This window comes from Mesoplodon densirostris, chromosome X (genome assembly GCF_025265405.1).
Source record: "Mesoplodon densirostris isolate mMesDen1 chromosome X, mMesDen1 primary haplotype, whole genome shotgun sequence".
In the NCBI taxonomy this organism is placed as follows: Eukaryota; Metazoa; Chordata; class Mammalia; order Artiodactyla; family Ziphiidae; genus Mesoplodon; species Mesoplodon densirostris.
In genome coordinates this window covers 23,092,866-23,119,094 of record NC_082681.1, presented here as the reverse complement: position 1 = coordinate 23,119,094, position 26,229 = coordinate 23,092,866, and the positions used below count along the sequence as shown (strand labels likewise).

The following is a 26,229-nucleotide window of genomic DNA, read 5'->3' as shown; positions in this document are numbered from 1 at the left end:
TTGCAGAGAGTGGGGGCTCTTTGTTGCGGTGCACAGGCTTCTCACTATGGTGGCCTCTCCCATTGCGGAGCATGGGCTCTAGGCCCATGGGCCTCAGCAGTTGTGGCGCACGGGCCCAGCCGCTCCGCAGCATGTGGGATCCTCCCAGACCAGGGTTCGAACCCGTGTCCCCTGCATTGGCAGGCGGATTCTCAACCACTGCGCCACCAGGGAAGCCCACATCGCTTAACATTTCTATGTCTCAGTTTCCTCACATGTAAAAAACGGACACTCTACTTACTTATTATTCCTTATGGAGTTGTTAATGATAAATTGAAATAATACTAGTTCTCATTTATATAGCATTTATATTTTCATACTGTCTACATATCTCTTATCTCATTTAATCCAGGTGAAGGAATAAGGACTGAGAAAGGCTGACTAACTTGCTCAAAGTCACGCAGCTATAACGTGTCAGAGCTGAGCTTTGGATTCATGTCAACTCCAAGTCCAAGGTTCTTTCCACTACACCACATCTATTGAGGGGCTCACGTAGGTGAGCTAACCAATGTGAAAGTGCCTTATAATATGTAAGTTCCATACAAGTGCTATTTAACTATTAAGGAATATGACAACCTGCATTGATAGATATAATGGGACTGCTACTAGACTGGCAAAGAGGACTCAGAAACGAAGTTGAAAGAGTTGCCGCATACATAGATGGAAAGTGTCAGGGCTGGCTGGGTAAGGAAGCTACACATAGGAACAGAAAAACTTGAGGACTATGTAACACCATTCCAAAGGCACATTGGTGTAAACAAACCTCCCATCTCAGCTTTTAATCTCAGATTTAGAATCGTAACCTAATCACATCAGATATGTTCTAGTGTTATGCTAAAAATGTCACTTGAGCACAAGCAGAGAGGTGTGTGTCAATCTTAATTTGAAATCAGAGTCCTCTGTTACCTTTAAAGCTGCCACCTATAAAGGTGGCTGAGCGGGTTTGATAAAAGAAGCTCAGAAATTTCAGTGCTCCAATGTAACACCAGGCAGCTTTCAGCCTCAACTGTCAAGATGCTCTAATAAATGTAAGACAGCCCTAATATTACTAACACTAGATGCACAGGTCAGTAATTATTGTTGTACCCAAGACTAGCTAGCTTAGGGAAGTAAACTTATTAATTATCGCAGCTACATTTTCACTACTAAGGTTTCCACCCAGCAGAATGCATTCAAGACAACATGTGCACATTTATTACCCTTTTGGCAGCAGGTGGTCTGGACACAATGACAGGCTATAGAACATGTCTCAGTGTTTCATTAGGGCCTTGTTGTGGCCATGGGAGCTTGGCACTATTTAATTCTAGCTAAACTCCAAATCAATAACTTGTTAAAGAAAGAAACTGTCCCCCTGAGGGGCTACCAGAGTAAAAAGTTACTAACCTCAGCTTGTTTACACCAAACGCTGATGTTTTTACGCTGGGCTTTTGTGAAGTGGTCCCAAGCCTTTTGTTTGGAGGCAGAATGGTACACAGCTACTATCTGCTCAACTGTAGCATCAGATCAACAGTTGAATCAGCATCATCCAGGGATGGCAAAAGGGAGGAGAAAAGAAATGAGAAGCATTAGGCTTAGTGTGTCTCCTATGACACTACTGGACTAGAGCTGTGCTAAAAAAAAAAAAAAAGGCTATGTGTGTTGGCATACCATGAGTTTAAAGGGGACGCAAAGGCAAAGATATCAATATACAAAAAGAAAAAATGAATTCTAGAAGGTTTAGGGTGAAATGGTGACTAAAGTTTTTTCATACAGGCAGTCTGTATTCATTCAGGCAGGAGAGGCAAGAGTCATGGTGAATGTGATTTAGCACTATTGACCCTGCACAACAGGACATCAAGTGGTGAACTGTACCAGCTCCTTTTGACCACTGGCTTCTTAAACTAGCCTTTCAGAATGATCCTGGATGCTTCATTTCAATGGAATCCATCTTTTTATTATTCTGAGGTATGTTTAACCAGAAGCAACAAATCAAAACCTAAAATGGATGGGATCTATTTTAAGTCTACCTAGGTAGGCTTATTGACTGGAGAAACACAAGTTTTATGGAAGAATAGTGTGTAAGCACAGTCCTAGGGGGTATTTTTTCAGGGTCGCTTAAAATGTCAAATGAGGAAATGTGTACAAATATTCGGGGGCTTTATCACAATCAGTTCAAGAGAAGGAAAACTTAGTCATGACTTTTTTCTGGGAAAAGAAAAAAAGGACAAGATCCTCTGCCTGGCTAGGTGTTCACAGTAAGAAAATTCAGAGGTGTTATTTCTTTCTTTACAGCCCTGTTTGTACCCTGTCTACTAATGATTTAAGGATTTCTATTCCCATGATGCTTGCTGCTCTCTTTTTCTATTTATTCTGAAGCCCTAAAAACATATGCTTTCTCCTCCTGGATTCCATGCCCATAGATAACTTCAAAATAGAAATGGAAAATGAAACAACTCCTCCTTAATCCCATTTATGTATCAGTCAAGTATGGGAAGTCAAGTATGAGAAGAGTGGGCCATAACTGTTTAAAAGCAAAGTCATAAAACTGTACCTTTGTTCCTAACGTGAATACAGTTTCTTACTCAAAAGATAAGAGTTCATAATTTTATAATAAGGTGAACTAAAAACATTATTTGAGAATTTTTCTGCTCATTTAAGAGAACCTGGATAGGTTTGGAGTGGTACTAATTTTTGAAAATGGCTATTTCAGTGGCTTCCCATTCCCTCTCAGTGTCCACTGACATCCAGTAAAGGAAATGTTGAAGAAAGGAAACTAAAAACAAAAGGTAGAAGTAGCAGATTTGGCTTTTATTCAATTACCTTGGGAAATATTATTACATTTATCCCTAAAATGGAATACCTGAAAAGCATAATGATGCAAATCTGAAGCAAAGAAGCTTACAAATCCTGATGCTACATTCTAACTTCAGCAGTGAAATACCAAATTTTCCACTGGAGCCTGAGGCTGCTTGTAACTTACTTTGAGAACAAGCGAAAGTAAAATCACAGGATTGTGGTCTAAGTGTCAGTGTTTCTAAGGAGCTGAAGTAGATATACCACAGAAAATGAACATAGGGGGTGCGCACATGATTCCCATGAAACCGGAGCTCGGGCATTTGGCAATATAAGAAGAGCACAAGGCAGTGATGAAGAGGGCATTCCGTCTTGACACAGGATGGCTCTGGAGCCCTGGCTCCTGTGTAGAGAGAGTGATGACTAAGTGAAGTGCCCTCTCACCCTTCTGGCAGAACTATGACTTCCACTCACATTGAATGAGAATTCCAGAAAGGGCCTGCTTAAACTTCTCCTTTGCTTCTTCCATGTCTTTCTCATGGGCAGCTTTCTCATTCACCAGGCGGCGGACGTGGCTGTTGGCCGACTGGATCATGGAGTAGAAGTTGTTAGCGCTGCGACGGTTCACCTCTCCTCGCTCAATCCAGGTGAGCAAGGTCTGCACGGCTTCTGAGAATTTGGAATCATCTGAAAAAAGAGAATTTATTTTTAGAGTCATCAAAAGTAACCAAATCTCCATCTATTTTCCCAACATGCTGGCAAGGAGGCCACCATGGCTTTTTGGCAAAGGTTGTGAAATGAATTAATTGCAGAGGGTGAGGAACCATGCATGCACACGTGTGCACACACAGGCAGCAGGTGGGCAGAGAGACTGAAAGAATGAAAGATTCCAAAAGTAGTCAGATTGGTTGTAATCTACGAAGAATTTTCAGAACAAGAGTATTTCTTCTTAAAGTTTTCTTTACTGACATAGTTTTCACATATTGCAAATTTCTTAACCTCTGTGTGTATGTGTGTGTGTGTGTGTGTGCATGTGTGTAATATATAAATTAGCAGTGAGAGAACTTCAGAATTCTACAATCTTATTTTTTAATAAGCACAAGTAAACTTGAGTCTTGAGCTTAACTTGCATTTGACAGTAACTTTATCCTGGATCCATGGAATTAAACCTTTGGAGGGAGCCTTAAGAAAGAGTTAGGGGCTTCCCTGGTGGCACAGTGGTTGAGAGTCCGCCTGCCGATGCAGGGGACGTGGGTTCGTGCCCCGGTCCGGGAAGATCTCACATGCCCCAGAGTGGCTGGTCCCGTGAGCCATGGCCGCTGGGCCTGCACGTCTGGAGCCTGTGCTCCGCAACGGGAGAGGCCACAACAGTGAGAGGCCCACGTACCGAAAAAAAAAAAAATAAACAGCTAAATGGCAATTCTTTAGGTATAAACACTTACATCTTTGACTTTTTGTAACATCACTCCTGCATCCAATCCAGCCCCAGGCCTTCCACTCAGTCCCAGTCACAATCTATTTTGATGTAATTCATTCTATTTCTACATTTGGCCACGTCCTGTTTCTCTTGCCTGAGGAACCCTCCAAGTAGATTTCTACAGCTAGTTAGGAGTTACTCTCTGATGTTAAAATAGTAGTCTCTGGTTCAGCTTCCAAAGCCTCTGGTTCAGCTTTCTGAGATAGCCACTTACATATTCTGCTGTTAAAGACTCCTGAGAGGGAGAGTCCATTAGCATCCCATTGAAGGCCCACTGTAGGACTCCACATCCCTCTCTAGCCAGGAACCCTTATGTCCAGTGGAACCATCTCTCACTGTAATGTGAACTTCTTACCACTTGCCTTTTTAAGTGCAGATGTGTAATGAGAGGTCAGCCTCACCGTTATAGCAGTTTTCATTTCATTACTTACATACAGTCTTTATGTTGATGCTCAGTTTTTAAAAAATTATTGATGTTTAGTTGATTCATTGATGCTTACTTTTTGCTTGAGTTCCACACAACCAGCAAATTCATTTTTTTTAATAAAAATTCAAACTGAGCTGTTTGGTCTTATGTGAACAGTTAAGTCTTGGACCTGGCATCTTACCAATGCTTTCAGCCTTTCCAGCTTTTCAAAGTGTACCATTATTTCTGTGTCTCTACGCTGGACTCTATGTTTTCTGCTTTTCTCTTATAGGAAGACAAATCAATCCAAACAAAGGATTTCTTTAACGTGTGAAACCCTTAGGCTATAAGGTGCAAACAAGTTTGGTGAATGAGACCTATTTGCAAAGGGGAATTAGCAGCATCTTGCTGAGCCTAGAGCACAAGAAGCAAGGAAAATTCATACTGTTAGAGCTGGGTTGGTGTCACCAATAAGATCAATGGGACACCAGCACTCATCCAGTAAAATCAACCATACTCATAGAATGAAAAAACTGGATTTGAGCTACTAACACAGGAGACCAGGCAAGGCAATTAAGGTTAAATTAGCAAAATGGCTCTGAGAGTCAAGCAAGGGGAACAGGAATCAAAACTAAAGGGAAAGCAGTCTGATTTAGCAATGTCTGGAAGTCTCTGTAGTTACTGTGTGAAATAAATGTGTGATTAAAGGAGTCCTCTTTTAGTTGGTAGTAGCTACGCCTTTGAGTAATCTAAGAAGAATGTATACTGTAACTAGTCTCTGGCCCTCCATTTTCTCATCTATAAAATGGAATTTTATCAGAGTTTTCTGAGGTCACATCAAGTTCTATTTTTCTGATTTATTCTGACTTAGAATTCAAAACTAACTTGCTATCCACAATGAAAGGGGGTGGAGGTGCTTACAGGTCCCAAGTCATGGATCACAGCTAAAATTCTCTGATGTGGAAAAGTGGGAAAAAATTGTTTCTTTCTAGTCACCTGATGTATGGAGAGAAAAAAAGTAACTTGAGACAGTGAAGGATCACAGACACAGGTGGGAGGGACAAATTTTTTGGCTCTTGAATTACTAGGTACACCTTTCTAACTGCAAGGCTTCAACACAAGAAATGCTTAGAATCCCTCAGTGGGAAATTCAAGGACAACTGTCAACAATACAAATATATTTATTACATTTCTCCAAAGAAAAGAGCTCTTTTAATCACAAAGCTCGAGTGTTTTGTATACCTTTTAGTTTTTCAGCAACAATGCTGCATTCATGATCTGAATAGTGGACCACTGGAGGTGGGGATGGTGGGCGCAACCTTTCTTCTTCCATCCTTCTACGGTGGCGTTCCTCTCTTGCAAGCATACGCTGTTTGCATTCCCACTCATACAGGTCATCTCGAGCCTGTGCAAAATCAACATGAAGCCTACCTGTGTCCTTTTTGTCAGTGCTAGAGCCCAGGCGAATGCGGTAACCTAAGTGCACAAGAGGGAGAGAGAGGAGAGAACAAGAACAGCCCAGTGAGTGAGACACTGTAAGTAGCTTTTCAGATGCAGTCACAGCAGTTTCCAGGGACCACATAACCCCAAATTCTCTCCCCACTACTAGCAAGAAGAACATTAAAGACTTGGATTATAGTCTCTATCTCTGATAATAGTTTATTATTCCATGGTTGGGTCAGTCTTATTCATAGGAGTTTCATTTCTCCATCTGCCACCTTACCTGTGACAGAGGGAGGCTCTGTGGGTAACTGTATCAAGAATAAGCTTTATGTGGCACCATGGGCTGGGAAGCATGCAAAAGGTGGCCTCAAATTGTGGTGTCTTTGGATAACTTCAAGAGTGTCAGTCATCCCGCCACTCAGAATTTTGGTAAAACTTAAATGTTGATAAAATTTAGATAAAATTTAAATAAAATCAATAAAATTTTGATAAATGTAAATCAGCTCGACATTTCAATCCCCCAAATTGCTTCCTAGGTGTATCTGGTGACTTGGAACCATTTTGGGGGGGGTGGAAAAGATATAATGGGGAGTGGTATGTGATCCAGGTGACATATAATTTGGGATCCTTAAAAAAAGTGGTAGTATGCTTATAGTATACTGGTATAGGACTAGGATTCAGAAAACCAGGATTCAAGTCCACACCTCCACTTTTGGTGTCAGTTATAGCACCCAAGTTAAATCTCTCAGCAAAAAAATCAAAAAAATTATTAAGTTTTTATTAACCTTTTAAGTTTCAGAAGCTGAGCTAGCTGCTTCCACACACATTTATCTCATTTCATTCTAAGCGCAAGCTTGCAGGGTAACTCCTGCCTTAAACAACTAAAAATATGGACAACATGTATGAAACAATAGTTTTTAAGACATTGGACATTAGGCAATGAAGACAGAGATCACTAAGATTCCCCTGGCTTATTGCCTGGAGAGAGTTTCCAGGCCTCAGCACAGGGAGGGGAACTCTGGCAAAGCATGGTGATCTCCCTGAGTTGAGGAGATTGAACTGGGAATCCAGGGAGACTATGGCAGACAGTTTGCATGGCAGAGTACTGGAAAGAAGAAAGCTACACAGAGAAAGAGCTTCAGAGATCTGCAGAGGGTCCTCCACTATTATGTAGCTGAGTACTGATGTCTATCTATGTGTGAATTACCTGAGCATTAGAGGTAATAATCCCTGGAGCTCATACAGGGCTAGGACTATTTCCTTTTCACACCAGCCAGAGGAGAAAATCTAATAATTCAGAGAGCACTAGATAGAGTAATCAAAAGAGTTTTGCCTTAGTGAGGAAAAATTAGCCCTACACTAAACCCTGCTCTGGTTCTGCTGAACAAAACTTAAAAACAAGACCTAAAAAGATAAAAAAACTTTCAAGTTACTTAACTGCATCCCAGAACAAAGGTCAAGAATACTTACAGGAATGAAAAGTATCTGTCACCTGCTAAAATTCACAATGTCTGGTGTCCAATAAAAAGTTACCCAATATGCAAAGAAGCAGGAAAATCATAATAAAGATAAAAATCAGTCAACAAAGCAGACCCAGAAGTGATGCAGATAATATAATTAATAGATAAGGACATAAAAACTATTATAGTTGGATTTCATATGCTTAAGAAGCTAGAGAAAAGACAAAACATATTAAGTAGAAACACAAAAGACATAAAAAAAGAACCAAAATCAAACTTTTACAGATTTAAACTACAATGTCTGAGTTGAAAAAAACTCACTGGACAGGACCAATGACAAATTAGACATCACAGAAGAAAAGATTAATGAACTTGAAGACATAGCAATAGAAACTATTCAAAATGAAATACAGAGAGAAAAAAGACTTAAAAAAATGAACAGAGTACTGGTGAGATGTAGGACAACTTCAAGGGGTCCAATATATGCCTAATTGGAGCCATGATTGGAGACAGGGGAGGGAATAGAAAAAATATTTGAAGAAATAAGGAAGGAAAAATGTCCAAATTTGATGAAAACTCAGATCTAAGAATTTCAATGAACCCCAAGTGGAAAACCATGAAGAAAATTATACCAAGGCACATCATAATCAAATTTCTAAACATCAGCAATAAAGAGAATATCTTAAAAGCTGCCATAGACAAAAGACACATTTTATGTACAGAGAAACAAAAAGATAAGGATAACATCATATTTCTTGTTGAAAACAATGCAAGTAAGAAGATAGTGGAGCAACATCTGAGAGAGAGAAAAAAAAACTGTCAACCTAGAATCCTATACCCAGAGAACATACCTTTTAAAAAAAGTGGAATAAATTTTTTGATACATACAAATGCTGAAAGAATTTATCAGGAGCAGACTTGCACTACTGAAAATGTTAAAGGAGATTCAATTACAGGGAAAATGATACCAAATGGAAATCTGGATCTATACAAAGGAAGGAAGAGCATACAAAATATATGATTTCATTTATATGAAAATCTGGAAAACGCACACCAATCTGACAGAAAATAGATCAGTGTTTGCCTGGGGAGAGAACTGGGGAGGGTTAGGAAGAAGGGATTACAAAAGAGGCATGAAGGAAGCTTTTGGGAGAGGTGTACATACTCATTATTTTGACTATGATGATGGTTTCACAGCTGTATGTGTCAATAATATCAAATTGTATTTTTGAAATACGTGAAGTTCATTGTATGTCAATTATACCTAAATAAAGCTGTTATAAAGAATAATTCCCAGTCACACTAAAATATTCTTTTTAGAAAGAGGAAGAATAAATACATTTCATAAGTAAACTTTGCTAGAGCCCTTTAAAGTTTACAATGTACTTTCACACCCATTCATCTTATTAAATTATCTGAGCTACCAGAAAAATGGGGCTATTAATGATTACCTTGACTATTCTGCGAGGATTGTGGAGAAGATCAAATGAGAGGAGGAAATGAAACTTTTGCATAAACATACACAAGATACTGTGATGCTCTGAGGTGCTGCGCTGTGTACAATGCCGGCTCCCAAAGGTGCTCAAACTCCAACAGAAAAAACAATTATGTCTACATTTCTAGCCCCTTTCTAAGGGATTTTTGTTTGTTTGTTTTAACCTCTTTCTTTTACAAAGTGGGAGAACAGCCATCCAATTCAGGAGTTTTCTAGCACGTGTAAACTTTCAGGGAGCAGGTTCAAATTTAAAGGGAAAAATTAGTTGTTTTCACATTACAGTGCAACCTCCTTTCCTTTGGCAGCCGTGAGAATGTTTCCAGGTGGCTGTTAACGGAGAGCTGATTTCAATGACATTTAGATGGATACATCCTGAGCAGCATGTTGTCTTTTATGTACAACTGTTCAGGGCTTTTCAAGACCTTTAAGTTTTTATTAAAATAGTCTATTGTGGAATGCTCTGTTATCATTGCTAAGGGCTGTTAAATCTTCAGTAGTTGGATTTTACAGCACTTAGCAAATGTAAAAAGAGCATTCTACATCTGCCTCCTCTTCTCCTCTCCCATGTTACCAGCCTAATTTTTCCAATGCTCATTACCTTTTCTTTGGCCTATTGCAACAGGTATTTAACTGACCTCCTCTCCTCTTACCCATTTTTATACAAAGCGGTCACATTAATCTTTCAGAAACAATCTTCTTCCTTGTTCAAGAATTTCTTCAACAATTCCCTGTTATCTGAGAAGTAAAGACCCAACTGTTAAGCCTTTCAAAGTGTACTAACGATGGATGTTTTCGCTTCTCCTTTCATGTCCCCTCAGTACACAAACCACTACTTATTGTTTCCTTGAACGTTCATCAAAACCTACCACCTCTGTACCTTTGCTCATGCTGTATCTATGCCCCATTGTCCACATTCAAATGCTTTCTCTTTGTCAGAGACTTGGTCTAAATGCTACCTTTTACCTTGATAACCCCAGTCAGGAACCAGACAATTTCAAATTCTCTCTCTTCCCCCCTCCCTCCCATCCTCCCTTCCTCCCTCCCTCTCTCTCCTCTGAACTTCCATAGCACTTTACCATACTTCTTGTACAGCACACATAACTTTCAAATGTCATTATTATTAGCAATGAGTGTGTCTTATCAGTGTCTTGAGCAATGCCAGGTGCTCAATGTTTCTTTAATAAATGAATGTATGACTGCATACTAACCCAGGGTTCATTAAAGGGAAGAACTAGGTTTAACTCCTTTTCTACTCTGTACAACATTTAGCATAATAGCTTACACAAAGGAGATGTCTAACAAGCGCCTGTTACGTGAATGCAGATTCTGTAAAATGTCTAGCACTTGGACCCAATTCTTCCAAATTGTTAACCCTTAGGGAAGGGTTAGTAGTTAGGGGAGGAAGTAGTTAATTGTTCTATGCCCTTTCCAATTACTCTGTCTTCTGCCTTCATCTTATTTGTCCACTGCCCCATAAAGAAAAATAACAATTCAAATAAGCAAAGGATCGGCCATGAAACTTTATAATATTTACAAAGAAAATCATTCCAATTCCAATTGCTTCAGTCTCCCCAAATCTGAACTTTTACCAGGAACAAGTGACTTTATGCAGAGTAGTTCTTGCTATCTCCACTCCAACTACCATAGTATATAAGCCGCTATCACTTCTGGATTGGACTAATGCTATGGTTAGCTAACTAACCACTAGTCACCACACTTGCCCATACCCTTCAGTCCATTCTTTACCCAGAAGTGATATTTCTAAAATGTATATCAGATCACATCACCCTACTCCTTAAAATCCTTCAATGGCTTCCCATTGTATCCAGAATAATAAACTCATTACTACAGGCATAACTTGGAGATATTGTGGGTTCAGTTCCAGGCCACCATAATAAAGTGAATATCTCAAGAAAGTGGGTCACACATAGTTTTTGATTTCCCAGTGCCTACTGAAGTTATGTTTACACTGTACTGTAGTCTGTGAAATGTACAATAGCATGACATCTAAAAAATGTAAATATCTTAATTAAAAATACTTTATTGCTAAAAATGCTAACCTTCATCTGAGTCTTCAGTGAGTTGTAATCTTTTTTTAAAAAAACTTTTTTATTTTATATTGGAGTATAGCCGATTAACAATGCTGTGATAGTTTCAGGTGCACAGCAAAGTGACTCACCCATACTTATACATGTATCCATTCTCTGGATGGGGTAGTTTGGGGGAGAGTTGTAATCGTTTTGCTGGTGGAGGGTGTCACCTTGATGTTGATGGCTGCTGACTGACCAGGGTGGTGGCTGCTGAATGTTGGGGTGGCTGTGGCAACTTCTTAAAATTTAAGACAACAATGAAGTTTACTACATCAATTGATTCTTCCTTTCATGAACAATTCTCAGTAGCATGCAGTGCAGTTTGATAGCATTTTACCCACAGTAGAACTTCTTTCAAAATTGGAGTCAATCCTCTCAAACTCTGCTGCTGCTTTAACAGCTAAGTTTGGGTAATATTCTAAATCTTCTGTTGTCATTTCAACAATCTTCATAGCATCTTTACCAGGAGTAGATTCCATCTCACGAAACCACTTTCTTTGCACAGCTTTAAGAAGCAACTCCTCACCTGTTAAAGTTTTATCATGAGATTGCAGCAATTCAGTCACATCTTCAGGCTCCACTTCTAATTCTAGTTCTCTTGCTATGTCCACTACATCTGCAATTACTTCCTCCACTGAAGTCTTGAGTCCCTCAAAGTCATCCATGAAGGTTAGAATCATGTTCTTCCAAACTCCTGTTAATGTTGATATTTTGACCTCTTCCCATGAATCACGAATGTTCTTAATGGCATCTAGAATGGTGAATCATTTTCAGAAGGTTTTCAATTGATTTTTCCAGATCCATCAGAGTAATCCCTATCTATGGTAGCTATAACCTTACAAAATGTATTTCTTAAATAATAAGACTTGAAAGTTGAAATGACTCCTTGGTCCATGGGCTACAGAATGGATGCTGTGTTAGCGGGCATGAAAACATTAACCTCCATCAGAGCTCCTGGGTGACCAGGTGCATTGTCAATGAGCATTAATATTTTGAAAGGAATCTTTCTTTCCTGACCAGTCAGTCTCAGTAGTGGGCTTAAAATATTCAGTGAACCATGTTGTTAAACAGTTGTGCTGTCATCTAGGCTTTGTTGTTCTATTTATAGAGCATAAGAAGAGCAGAATTAGCATAATTCTTAAGGGCCCTAGGATTTTTAGAATGGTAAATGAGCACTGGCTTCAACTGAAAGTCACCAGCTGTATTAGCTCCTAAAAAGAGTGTGCCTGTCCTTCGAAGCTTTGAACCCAGGCATTGACTTCTCCTCTCTAGCTATGAAAGTCCCAGATGATATCTTCTTCCAATAGAAGGCTGTTTTATCTACAATGAAAATCTGTTGTGTAGTGTATCACCTTCATTAATGATCTTAGCTAGATCTTCTGGATAACTTGCTGTAGCTTCTACATCAGCACTTGCTGCTTCACCTTGCACTTTTATGTTATGGAGATGGCTTCTTTCCTTAAGCCACATGAACTAACATCTACTGGTTTCAAACTTTTCTTCTGCAGCTTCCTCACCTCTCTCAGCCTTCACAGAACTGAAGAGAGTTAGGACCTTGCTCTTGATTAGGCATTGGCTTAAGGGAATGTTGTGGCTGGTTTGATCTCCTATCCAGACAACTAAAACTTTCTCCATATGAGCAATAAGGCTGTTTCAGTTTTTTATCATTTGTGTGTTCACTGAACTAGCACTTTCAATTTCCTTCAAGAACTTTACATTTGCATTCACAAGTTGGCTAACTGTTTGGCATGAGAAGCCTAGCTTTTGGCCTATCTCGGCTTTAGACATGCCTTCCTCACTAAGCTTAATCATTTGTACCTTTTGATTTAAAGTGAGAGACTCTTCCTTTCACTTGAACACTTAGAGGCCACTGTAGGGTTATTAATTGGCTTAATTTCAATATTGTTGTGTCTCAGGGAATAGGGAGGCCCAAGGAGAGGGACAGAGATGGGGGAGCGACCAGTCGGTGGAGCAGTCAGAACACACACATTTATCAGTTAAGTTCACCATCTTAGATGGGTGCAATCTGTGGCACCCCAAAACAATGACAATAGTAATATCAAAGATTACAGATCACCATAACAAATATAATAATAATGAAAAAGTTAAATTTTCCCAGAATTACCAAAATGTGACACAGAGCCACGAAGTGACGAAATGCTGTTGGGAAAATGGCTTTGATAGACTTGCTCAATGCAGGGTTGCCACAAATCTTCAAGTTGTAAAAAAACACAATATCTGCAAAGCATAATAAGGCAAAGTGCAATAAAAAAGGTATGTCTGTATAGATTAAAGGACCAACATAATTTGGTACTGTTTACCTCTCAGACTTCATTTCCCTTCACTGCCTCTCTCTCATTTACTGTGCTCTAGTCATGCTTACCTTCTCTCCTCTGCTTGAACATGCCAAGTCCATTTTCATCTTAGGGTCTCTGACTAGTTCTTCCTTATTTTGGAATGCTTCTCCTACAGATGTTTGTATGGCAACCCCCTTCATATTGTTCAAATCTCAATTCAAATGTTAGAGAATACTTGCTTTCCTAGCAACCCCAGGTATGTTAGCTGTTTTTATCTTCTTCATAGCATTTATTGGTACCTGATATTGTTTACATATATATCATATTTTACCATCTTCAGAATGTAATATCCCTGATGGCAAGAATTTTGTATGCCTCAGTCTTTGCCATATCATCAGCAACCTAGCATTCTGATTATCAGTCAATAAATATTTGGTAACTAACTGACTTCCATAGTTATTTTTGAGCATCTACTTTTGTACCAGGTTAGGTGCTAAATGCTGGGGATTCAAAGTTAAATAAGACACAGTCTTTCCCCTAAGGAGTTCATTCTCTGTTGCAGGAGACAGAGGTAGAAAGAGACAGTTCTCATATGGTGTTACAGGTGTCATGTTAGGAGGAAGCACCAGGCATGGCAGAAGCACTGAGGAAGGGGTGCCCAAACCAGCCTGGGGAAGAGTGGGGAGAGAAGTCAGGGAAAGCTTTCTAGAAGAGGTTATGATTGAGCTGGAGCTTTAGGGTATGAAGATGTGTGTATGGTGGGTGGGGGTGGAAAAGGTAATTCTAGTCAGAGGAAAAGGCATAAAACACCATGGGCACATTCTGGGAACTAGAATTAGTTTAGTGTTAGGACATGGTATGTGAAGGAAGGATTGGGAGATAATGTTGAGAGGTAAAACAGATAATCAAGGCCTTTAACACTTCAAGTAAGGAGTTTTGGAGTTCTCCCATAGGCAACTGGGAACTACTTAAGAACTTTTAAAGGAATACATCAGGTAGTAACATGCATTTTCCATCCATGAAGGCAAGAAAGGTTGCCATTAAGCCCAAACTTTAGCTGCCACAGGTGCAAATACACTGATCCCCAATCTGTGTGCTGTGCCTGGTGGGCACAATCCTCATGACTAAACACCTACCAGAAAGATAAAGGGCTTTGTCCACCATGTACTCCTCAGCAAAGCGAATGTGACAAAAGTTTTTTTTGCTCTTCCGAATAGCAATGATCTCTCCACACTGCTCAAACACTTCCACGATGATCTGCTCTGTACCATTTTCAGGCAGGCCGCCCACAAATACTGTTTTGCATCCTGGTGGCCGTTCTCGGGTTGCAGGAGGTGGAAGATCTAAGTATAAGTGCAAAAGCATTTGAAATTAAAATGTTTGCTTAGGACAGACCTCTTAGAAACTTCACATGTCCCAGAGACAGCCCTACTATCCCCACCAGACTTCTGCCTAAGAGTCCCAGAAGCATGTGGCCTCCAAGATGCTCATCTCTGCTCCATAGCAAATTGGTTGCCTGAACCTGAGAATTATTTTACTCAATGATTTGGTGATCGTGATTTATGTATACAGGATAAAGACTCAGACCCATCTGTCTCATCAAAAGTTCTTTAATTTTGTTCTTTATTTTTGTTGTGACAACCCAGCTATGCCCAATTTTCAGTCATTTTTATTAAGAAGACAATTAGTGGAAAGAAATCCCACTCGGTTTAAGCCTACTTTTGAGAATTCTTAGAACCAGTGTCCTTGAGAGAAGGGTTTGTTTAATTCAGCTTGTAGTTATTGTATTCTCCCTGTTCATGCTTACAGAAAGAACTGTTTCAGGATTAATTTGACAGTGAAGGGGTGAACATTTACAAAAATATTTACAGCCATCAGAATAATTTGGTTGACAAAGTCAGCCAGAGTACAGATCATCCCTTTTAGGTTTTTTGTTTTTTGATACCAGTGAGCTCTTCCTCAGATTCTTTGCTGGAGAGGTGAGGTCCAGAGCCAATCATGCAGCATTTAGAGGGAAAGTAAGCTCATCTGGGAAATCATTAAATAAAGTGAGATAAATTTGGCTGTAGAGTTATTAAAAACCTACTTAATGGGCTTCCCTGGTGGCGCAGTGGTTGAGAGTCCGCCTGCCAATGCAGGGGACACGGGTTCATGCCCCGTTCCGGGAAGATCCCACATGCCATGGAGCGGCTAGGACCGTGAGCCATGGCCGCTGAGCCTGTGCATCCAGAGCCTGTGCTCCGCAACGGGAGAGGCCACAACAGTGAGAGGCCTGCGTACCGCAAAAAAACAAAAAAAACAAAACAAACAAACAAAAAAAACCTATTTAATGAGATGATTTTCCTTCTGCTTAAAAAATGTGCTTTCTACTCACTTATACATAAAGCCGGTTGTATCTGCCAGCTCCTTGTTGCTGTTTATACGTAGCAAAGCATTTCCCAAGCAAAATCCTACAGTTCATAGCCCAACAAAACAAAGCATGATGGTCAAGGGTTTTCTAGTGTTGGTTTTGTATCTGCAAGGATTTATTTTGTGTAATCCGTTCTTCCCATTCAGCTCTTAACAATAATTCTCCCAGCTCAAGATTTGGAGAGCTCGACAACCAGTGATTACAGCTCACATGCAAAAATAAATGAGTTTCACTTGTAGATTAGGCCAAGGCCCCCACCTGATTCTTATCCAAGTTGGCAAGCAGATGATTTGAGAGCTGCCTCGGCTATTAGCATCTTAAGCTTCCTCACTTTGCTTATTAGTGTGGGTCAGAATAATCAAGTTCTCATGATGGTCTCTTTCCCTCTATTTAGTCAGTAAAAGGGGTAGAGGGATTCAGGGAACCTACAAAATTTCTGTTAAAGTTTTAAATGTCTTCAATTTCAAGAAATCACTGTATTGGTATTTCATTCCATAGGAGAAGTTTAAAGGGAAAAGAAAATAACCTAGTGAGCAGGAATCTGAAATGTCTAACATTAGAGAGGTTATAGTTTTAGCCAAAAAGGGAAAAATGAGATCCAGAATCTCTTGAGACTTATACTTCTGAGTTTTTTAAGAACTGGAAAGGATTCTAGATATCACACTTCCAGTGATTCTCAACTCTGGTAGCACATTAGAATCAACTTGGGAGTCAAACAAACAAACAATGCCTGGGTCTCCCTCCAATGAGTCTGATTTAATTAGTCTGGGGTGCAGCATGTGCATCATTTTCTTGAAGTTCCTCAGGCAACTCTAATGTGTAGCTATAGTTGAAAACCACTGACTTGGCCTAAACTTATAATATTCTGAGGAAAAACCTTAGCTGACTGAGGTTGGGTAACTTATTCAAGGTCAACGAATCAGATAGAAAGAGAAGGAAAATGAACTTGGAGCAGTTAAACCTGGATTTAAACCTTAATTACTCACTGTCTGTATGACCTTGGGAAAACTACATAACCTCTGAGAACTTTGTTTTTTCATCTTAAAATAGGGATACTATCCTCTACCTTACAAGGGTTATTGTAGGATAATTGATAATCTACTGCCTATATTGCATGTGGCATAATGCCTAGCACTTGATAGGTTCCCAATAAATTGTAGTTATTATAGTGTTATTATTATTTACTATTATAGAACTCAGGTTTCCTAATTACCACTCTGAGGCTTTCTAAAATCCTACTACAAGTCTGGAGTGGAGTGATAGCTAAGACTTGGATTTCTAAACTCTCAGCTCCTTGCTTTATCCAGATCTTTAGATAAGGCTGGGTTTGGGAAGGAATCACTCTTATTGGTAGAGAAACTGTTACGGAACTGAACTTGGGTCTGCTTCACACCCCACCCTCCCAGCAGTAAAACCAATCTACCAAAATCAGGTTGTGCTGAAGGAAAGTACAGCATTTATTGCAGGCACCAAGCAAGGAGAATGGGCAGCTCATGCTCAAAAGACCTGAACTCCCTGATAGCTTTCATGGAAGGGTTTTTAAAGGCAACATTTGGGGTGAGGGTTGCAGGGTGTATGACTTTCTTCTGACTGGTTGGTAGTGAGGTAACAGGGTGGTGTTTCAGGAATCTTTTCTTTTTTTTTTTTGCGGTACATGGGCCTCTCACTGTTGTGGCCTCTCCCGTTGTGGAGCACAGGCTCCGGACACACAGGCTTAGCGGCCATGGCTCACAGGCCCAGCCACTCTGCGGCATGTGGGATCTTCCCGGAACGAGGCACGAACCCGTGTCCCCTGCATTGGCAGGCGGACTCTCAACCACTGCGCCACCAGGGAAGCCCTGTTTCAGGAATCTTAATCATCAACCTTCTGGTTCCAACCAGTCTGGGGCATATTCGTTGCAGAGGAACTAGGACTCTGTTTTATTGTTGAATTATTGTTCAAGCTATCTTGCTTAACTGCTTTCCCTTTGTTTCTGTATTCCTTCACTTCTCCAATTAGTAACTGCTTGTGCCTGCTCTTTGGCACTCAGGGAAGACCTAGGAGACAAAAATATTTTCCTACAAACAAGAAACAGGGGACATGGAGGGCCTTTTGTACCCTGTAGGGCCCATGGTGTCCTGCTCAGTTTCAGAATCTACAGCTGTGGAGACACACATGATTTTGACCATGGAACACAACCCGGCCACTGACTATATTAGGTAAAGAATTTTCAACAACATCTATTTAGTTAGAGCCATGTTTTCAAATCTAAGGCTTCAGAATAAAATCCTGCCTTAGAACCCTTCTGAAGTTTACTATTTAAATGAATTCGATAAAGAATCTTTTTATGAAGCAAATAATCACCTTTTTTTTTTTTTTTTTTTTTTTTTTTTTTTTTTTCTTTTTGCGGTATGCGGGCCTCTCACTGTTGTGGCCTCTCCCGTTGCGGAGCACAGGCTCCGGACGCGCAGGCCCAGCGGCCATGGCTCACGGGCCCAGCCACTCCGCGGCATATGGGATCCTCCCAGACCGGGGCACGAACCCGTATCCCCTGCATCGGCAGGCGGACTCTTAACCACTGCGCCACCAGGGAGGCCCCACCTTTTTATATTATTTGAGTTAGCCTAGGTTTACCTTTAGGTCCGTTGAGAGACTCTAAGGAATGTCTGGTTACTGCTATAGTTACATGTAATACTGACAATACCAAGGCTCTTTCCCTTGATGAAACCATCACCCTATTTAGATGCTGTGATTATTCTGTGGTGACTGTAAAGGCGCATAAAAGCCACTAAGAGTAGTGTCAAGAATGCTGGGGATTTGTTTATTTTCCTTGGGTAAATGTAGCATTTGCTGAGATTTAGGTGTATGCCACCAGCAAGGCAATGGGCTGTACTGTCTTCCTTAATGGATAGTACTTGTTCTTTAATTAACAGCTCAAAGTACTTTGTTGTTTGGGCCCGATTTTCTAATCCCACTGAAATACAGTGATATGGGCATAGCAATGGTAACTCCATAGGAGTTAATCCTATTAATCAGGTAATGTGCTAAGCTCCTGTAACATCCCAATCACCACTCCAGATGGAGAAGAAGAAACTTCCATGTAAAAAGATGCAAGATAACTGGGAGTATAAAGCACTCTAATCTCTGGTAATGGAAAAGGAGGAGCTTCTAGCAATTCTAATTACAACTAAGCACCAACTCTGGGGAACTGTGTTGGGGCAATCAGCATTAAGATCAGAGTCACTGCTCATCTTTGAGAAGTGAGGCAGGGAGCAGCATAGAGGCCCAATAAACCACTTGCATCTTGCTTTTCAAAGGAGCATCACAGATCACTCAACTGGTTTGCCAGAATTTGCATACTGCAAAATCTTTGAGTTGATTTTATCAGACAGCCCAAGATTGAAGGTCCCCTAGACAATCAGCAGGGGTCAGATATATTTTAATGTAATCCCAACTGATTGGAAGTAATCAGAAGGCCAGCAAATCTTTATTAATTCTCAATTTATCTAATTTTCTCTAATTTTCTTTATAGAACCCAGCCCTAGGAGCCAAAATGAGTTCAGCCTGTTTTGAGATGGTAAAATGAAATGATTGCTCTTTTTCTGGCTCCTGGGTGCTTTCCCACATGCCTGCATACAGATAGTAGGTGATATTCCACCATTTATTCCACGTTCACTGTTATTTCACAGTAGATGAAAAATGAAACCTCTCCATACAGAAGGTCTATCAGCTGAAGTGAAAAATCTTGAGAGAATTGAGTTCTCTGGAGAGAGGGTGCTGTCCTCTTATACCACCAACTGAGGACTGTTAATTGGGAATGCAGTAAATCTCTGATAGCCATCCTGTGAAAAAAAGTACCTGTGTTCCAGAGAGCTTTCTTTTGCCATATCTCTGACTCCTGGGAATCAGAGGATGTTGCTCCTAGGACAATTCACCATTTATCTTTAGGAGACTAGTGCACAGTCAGCTCCAGTCTAGTTTGATCTGCTGAATTTTTAGACCAGAACTGATTTTGCCTAGTCTAGATCAGAGAGGTTAAGTTACTTACCCAGGATTTCATGGCTATTTAGTATGGAGATCTGGGATATGAAACCAGGCCTATGTCACGTTGGGGCTCTTGAGTATTATACCATACTGCCTCTTCTACTGAAGGCACAAAGCTCTATGGGCCACCTACCAATTTGCTCTTGCTTTTCCTAATACATTTTGAGGGACTTTTGCCTAGGTGAATAATTATTGTGGTAGCTACATTTTTAATGTCAAGAATCATATTTTTAGAACTGGATGAAACCTTGGAGGTATCTAGGGTAATCTAACCCAATAGCCTCACTTTACAGACAAGGAAACTGAGACCTGGGGAGGTCATGCGACTAACCCAAGATCCCTCAGGTAGTTGTTGACAGAGCTGGGGGTAAAACACAGTTCTCTCGACTTTTAATCTAGTAGTTTGTTCACTATACTATACTGCTGTTTTTTGCACATTTGAAGTAGATACACCTGGAAAAGTCTAGTGGTCAGTTGGCTATATGTGTCTGAAGCTCAGAAGAGAGCCATGGACTGAAAAAATAGATTTAGAAGTTGTCAGCATGTGGTGTAATTACCTCATGCTCTCTTGGTTTGATTTCTAGACCTCTGACTTCTCCTTTTGTATTCATCCATCCATCCCTCCATCCATCACTCAAGAGATATTTATTGAACACGTACTATATGTCAGATACTTTTCTCAGTGCTGGGGATATATCAGTGAACAAAATAGACAAAACTCCCTGCTTTTGTGGAGTTTACATTCTATAAATTGCATAGTTTGTTAAAAGGTATTAAGTATTAAGTGAAAAATAGAGAGGGTAAGTAGGATTGGGAGTGTGGCAGGGAGGGCTGAACTTTTAAATAGGTTGTCAGGGTTACTGAAGAGGAGACATTTCAGCAAAGACTTGAAGGAGGCAGGTGAGTTAGCCATGCAGATATTTAGGAGAAGAGTATTCTAGGCAGAGGAAAGAGCCAATACAAAGGCCCTATGATGGAAGAGTGCCTGGTGTGTTCACAGAACAGCATGGAGGTCAGTATAACTGGAACAATGTGTGATGGAAAGGAGAGTGGTAAGAGACAAAGTCAAAGAGATAATGTGAGAGAGGGAGGACCTTCTTTGCCATTAAAGGTCTTTCTGTGCCATTTAAGACAGGAATAAAGACGCAGACCTACTAGAGAATGGACTTGAGGACACGAGGAGGGGGAAGGGTAAGCTGGGACAAAGTGAGAGAGTGACATGGACATATATACACTACCAAATGTAAAATAGCTAGCTAGTGGGAAGCAGCTGCATAGCACAGGGAGATCAGCTTGGTGCTTTGTGACCACTTAGAGGGGTGGGATAGGGAGGGTGGGAGGGAGGAAACACAAGAGGGAGGAGATATGGGAACATATGTATATGTATAACTGATTCACTTTGTTATAAAGCAGAAACTAACACACCATTGTAAAGCAATTATACTCCAATAAAAATGTTTAAAAAAAAAGGTCTTTCTGTGCCATTAAACAGACTTTGGCCTTTATTTTGAGTAAAACAGGGAGCCATTAAAGGGTTTTGAATAGAGGAGGGACATAGTCTGACTTAGGTTTTAAAAAGGATCACTCTGCCTGCCCTCTTGAGAATACATTGTAGGGGGGAAGGGTGAAAGAGGAAGACCAATTAGAAGGCTATTGCAATAGTTCAGAAAATGTATTATGGGGGCATAAACTGGGTCATAGCAGTAATTATCACGAAAATAGTAGAATTCTAGTTATATGTTTTAGGGTAGACCCGACAGAGTTTTCTAACAGATTAAATATGGCGTGTGAGGGAAAGAGAGTAGGTAAGGATTACACTTAAGTTTTGGCTGAGTAATTGAAAGAATGCAGTTGCCATTATCTGAGATGGAGAAGGATATTAGTGGAGAAGGTTTGGGGGTAAATATTAGGGGTTTTGTTCCGAACATATTAAACTTGAGATGTCTCTTTGACATGTAAGTGGAGATATCAAATAAGCAGTAGGATATGAGTTTGGGGTTCAGAGACAAGCTCTGAGCTAAAAATATAATTTAGAGTATCACTGGCATACTTTTTTTTCAGCCATGAGATTGGATGAGCTCATCAACGGTATGAGTACAGAGAAGAGGTCCAAGGATTGAGTCATGGGGATCTCCAATGGTAAGAAGTCAGCGAGAACAGAAGGTTATCAGCAAAGGAGACTGAAAAGGAATGACCAGTGTGAGAAGGAAAACCAATAGTGTGGTATCCTGGAAGCCAAGTGAAAAAGTATATCAGTGAGTAAGGAGTAATCAACTGGAAGAGAAGTGAGAATTGACCACTGGATTTAGTATTGTGAGGTCATTAGTGTTCTTTTTTTTAAAGGTATGAGAAAGTTTATAGCAACTAGTAACATAAAATAAATACATATTATAATGTGGTATCATTATTGTCTATCAATTTATCAAATATTTTAAAAGCATATTATGTAAATATAATTGTCATGGTCCTTATAAAAGACTGGTTTCCAGGTATGAAAGAGAATACTTGTCTAACTAACTTTATTAGTGCTATAGACATTAGTGTTCTTAAGCAAGCATTTTGATAGAGGGCTGGGGCAAAAGCCCAAATGAAGAAGATTTAAGAGAGAAGAGGAGAAGAACTGGAAACAGTAAAGATTAAGTGCTTTAAGGACTTTTGCTGCTAAGAGGTGTACAGAAATGCAAACTCCCCTTTCTCTCTTAAATTTTGAAATGTTAGAATTCCTTAGCGTGCCCTGCTTGGTCATCCTCCTTCTTGATCTATATAATCTCTCTGGTGGTCATTCTAACACCTTCAAATGACCTAATGTTTCAAGAAGGATGAAGGGGTCACTAGTTCTAAATATAGTAGAGAAATAAAGTAACTTAAGGACTAAAAAGTATCCATTGGATTTAGCCCCTAATACTTCATTGGAAATGCATTAGAACGATGAAAGATTAACTACCATTTTAATTTCAGCACCTTCCACGTGGAAGTGTTTGGGAGACGGTAAGCTTGGAGTTGGGCTGGAGAGGTGACAGGGACCTGGATGAAATGTTAGGTGGGAGAGAGGGGAAGGAATTGATGGTAAAGATACTGTCTAATGAAGAAACAAGACAGAAGCAGATCAGATGGGTGCATAAAGAGACTGTGAGAGTCCCTAACTCACATGACCTTATTGCTGAGAGGTCACTGAGTGCAAGAGAATATACCAGAGACAGGCAGGAGTAAGTACTGGGGTTTATAATCAAGGCTTCATCAGACACAGTTGGTGGGCTCTGGAGAAGATAAGTCAACATACCAAATGCCTACTCTTCCCATAGCACTTGCTCTTTCTATTCACCTTTACGAAATCTTGGGGCTGTTAACAAAAATGGCACTTTTGCCATGCTCTCAGCAGAGAACTAAGGGAGGCTTATCCGTTAGTGTTTTCCCCACCCAAATAACCTGAGCCCCCTTTCAACAAAATTCAAGTTCTAAAAAGGAACTAGAACACTAGTTTACTTTAAGCTGTGTCAGGAGTGTTATATTTTGAATTCAATTCCAAAGCCAGGTTCCTTCCCAGAAGCCACCACTTTACAGGCACTAATTGCCCTGACAGCATTCTTAACACAAAAACAAATAACCAAGGGACTGAGACACCAAAACACTGTGACTTGTGTGGAGAAAAAGCAGAATATTACTTGGATTTGGAGGGAAGAGTGTGCAGCTTTTACAGTGTATGATCTCTTTTACTACTGGCATATCTGGTGGAATTGGAGGAGGTACTATTCCCAGGCCAGGCATCATTGGAGTTATTGGTGGAATTCCAGTCATCATTCCAAGAGCAGGATCAAAGTCTTAAAAAGGAGAGGAAAGAGAGAACAATAAATTACACCAGGCAAGATCAAGTAGAGGCAGAATGCTACCTTATAAGCTTCAAACCAAAGGCCTTTCTAAGACAGAGGCAAAATATTTAAGAAAACATGTTATTAGCATTACCAGGTCTTAAATATTATAATTGTGCATTTTCCTTTTGGGCTAGGCCTGCTTGTTTTTGTTTGCCCAGTGCCTGTTTGTCTCTACCTCTCATTTTGACATCCAAGGCCCTTTGTAATATGACCGCGCCTTGTCCATTGATCTTTCCTTCCACTACTTTCCAACACACACCCTCTGCTCCATTCAGACAAGGCTTCTTGCTGTCCCTTGTAACACTTCCTGTCTTTTTGCAGTATAGCATGGTGTTAAGAGCATACAGTTTTGGGGTTCAGGAAGACCTGGGTCCTAGTTCTACCATTTGATTAGCAGGATGAATCTTTTGAACCTCCGTTTTGTCATTTGCAAACCAGGGTTAATTCTGCCTACTTCTATAGGGAGCTATGAGGAATAAACAAAATGATGAATGAAATGCGCCTAGCATAATGCATAGCACAAAAATGCTCAGTAAATAACTATTCTCTGTGCCTTTGTTCCTGTTGTTCTCCCTGCCTGCCTGGAGTCATTCAAGCCTCCCCAAATTCTCCCCATGCTTCAAGGCCTGGCTTAAAGTCCCACCTTTCCAGATAATACTGGTTCATTCTTATCTCTTTATCTAAAAACTGTCCTACACCTGTTGCCACCGAATATTATTTTGCATCATCTTTTGTTTCATTCAGGGGTGCTTCTAGGATGTGTGGGAGCTCCCAAAACATATTCTGTGGGGCTTGTCTAGATACACAATTGATTCACCACAAATCAGCATCAACACTATTCTGGTAGCCCATTCGATACCATGAAAGAAATACCATACCATACAGCTGGAGTGATTTACTTGCCAGGATACTCTCCTGGAACCAAGACTCTGGGAGGACTCCACAGGCACAAGTTCTGAAGCTTCTTGGGGGCATTTACTTGAGTAAATGGATTTGAAGGGTAAAGGATTGAAGAGTGCCTCAAAGGGAGAAATGGGGACTGAGGTCCACATAGGTTCAATTTGAGATTGGGGCTCCTTGCTTAGATGACACTGCAGGCCTTTGTGAATCGTAGGCACTGGAGGGGAACCTAGAAAATTTTGAGAAAGCTGCTTCTTGCCATCAAGACCCACAGAGGAGCTTCTCTGGACTTGGGGCACCTACCCCGATGGCACTATCTACCTGGCCAGTCCTCAGCTCTGGAGAGGGACTTAGAAAATATCTGGACAGTCATTCCAAAGCTCGGGGTCCCTTGATGTGAGGGCCCATGGCAGGGGCCCCGCTTACCTGGGTCGAAAGGTGGTACTGATTTCATTGTTTACATTTTGTCTCTATAACAAAATGCATGTTCTTTGAGAGAAGGGAGTGCATTCTACTTTATTTCCTCACCTCTCACCCCTGTCCTCTGTTATAGAATGCACAGTGTATTGCAAACAAAGAAAATATTGCATAAGGAGTTCTGATAATGTAGGGGTGGTCATGGTAGCAGTGGCAGGTCCTACTCCCCCAGACTTTACCCTGCTCACCACTCAGGCCCAAGGGACAGTGCCTTTAAGTATGTCCTCAAGGTGGCTCTGAAGCCCCTGGGTGGTTCTCTAAGATGTTGAAGGAGGTGTATCTAAACAATGGGAAGAAACTGCGGTTCATACAGAAGCAGGACTTCAAGTACAATAGGCCCAGAAGGAGAGAGTCTTGTGACTGGGCAGATAGGCAGGTGGGTGGCACATGAGCACCTCCCATTGCAAGCCAGTCCAAGAGAGCTAGGGCATTCCCCATCCTCCCACATGCCTGTCATGCTGAGATGCCAAGACCTTGAACATGTTTAGGAAGAAAGAATTTTCTTCTAAGAGGAAATTTTATTTTTCTGAAAACAAATTTACTTTTAGCCCTCATACGTTATCTCACCCAACATGCAAGTATTCACACATGCCTGTGTGCGCACACACACACACACTCCTTCCCTCCCTCCCTGTGACTCTCATCTCTCTACTCTCCTCCACATGCTAGTTATATGATCTTGAGGGATGTTTCTTAATATCTGTGTGCCTCCATCTCCTTTTTGGTAAAAGTAGGGATAAATAATGACATTTAGCTCAAAGGATGAAAGGACAGAACAGATATGAAAACCTCTGGCATGATACATGGTGGTCCTGAGAGGTAAGTTTCCTTCCTTCCATTCAAAACATGTGTCCACACACTAATACATTCACTTATTCAGGCATTCACTTCCACATCCCAGAAACATTTGTGATAGCCTCCTATATGTCACGCTCTATGCAGGGGGACAGGGCGTCCAGGTCTTTTTTTCCATCTTGGAGAACTTAGGAGCCCTGACACTCTGTGTTCCTATGCTGTAGAATGAGAGCACTGTGGTTAAGAATGCCATTTATGTCTTTGGAAAATTTGAT

The 26,229-nt window shown here is 40.6% G+C and overlaps 1 protein-coding gene across 17 annotated transcripts in view; it reads right to left on the bottom strand.

Annotated features, from left to right (window-relative positions):
* ENOX2 (ecto-NOX disulfide-thiol exchanger 2) overlaps positions 1-26,229 on the bottom strand; it is a 284,304-nt gene that overhangs the window by 37,990 nt on the left and 220,085 nt on the right. For 12 of the 17 annotated variants that reach the window (XM_060087029.1, XM_060087036.1, XM_060087045.1 and 9 more), the window contains 6 exons: positions 23,576-23,731; positions 14,616-14,822; positions 11,709-11,933; positions 5,937-6,170; positions 3,286-3,498; positions 1,423-1,529 (listed from right to left, as the gene is read on the bottom strand). In XM_060087029.1, coding sequence (XP_059943012.1) covers positions 1,423-1,529; positions 3,286-3,498; positions 5,937-6,170; positions 11,709-11,933; positions 14,616-14,822; positions 23,576-23,731 — 1,142 coding nt within the window. The remainder of the gene's footprint in view (positions 1-1,422; positions 1,530-3,285; positions 3,499-5,936; positions 6,171-11,708; positions 11,934-14,615; positions 14,823-23,575; positions 23,732-26,229) is intronic. The other 5 variants (XM_060087042.1, XM_060087043.1, XM_060087040.1 and 2 more) reach the window with 2 other exon arrangements.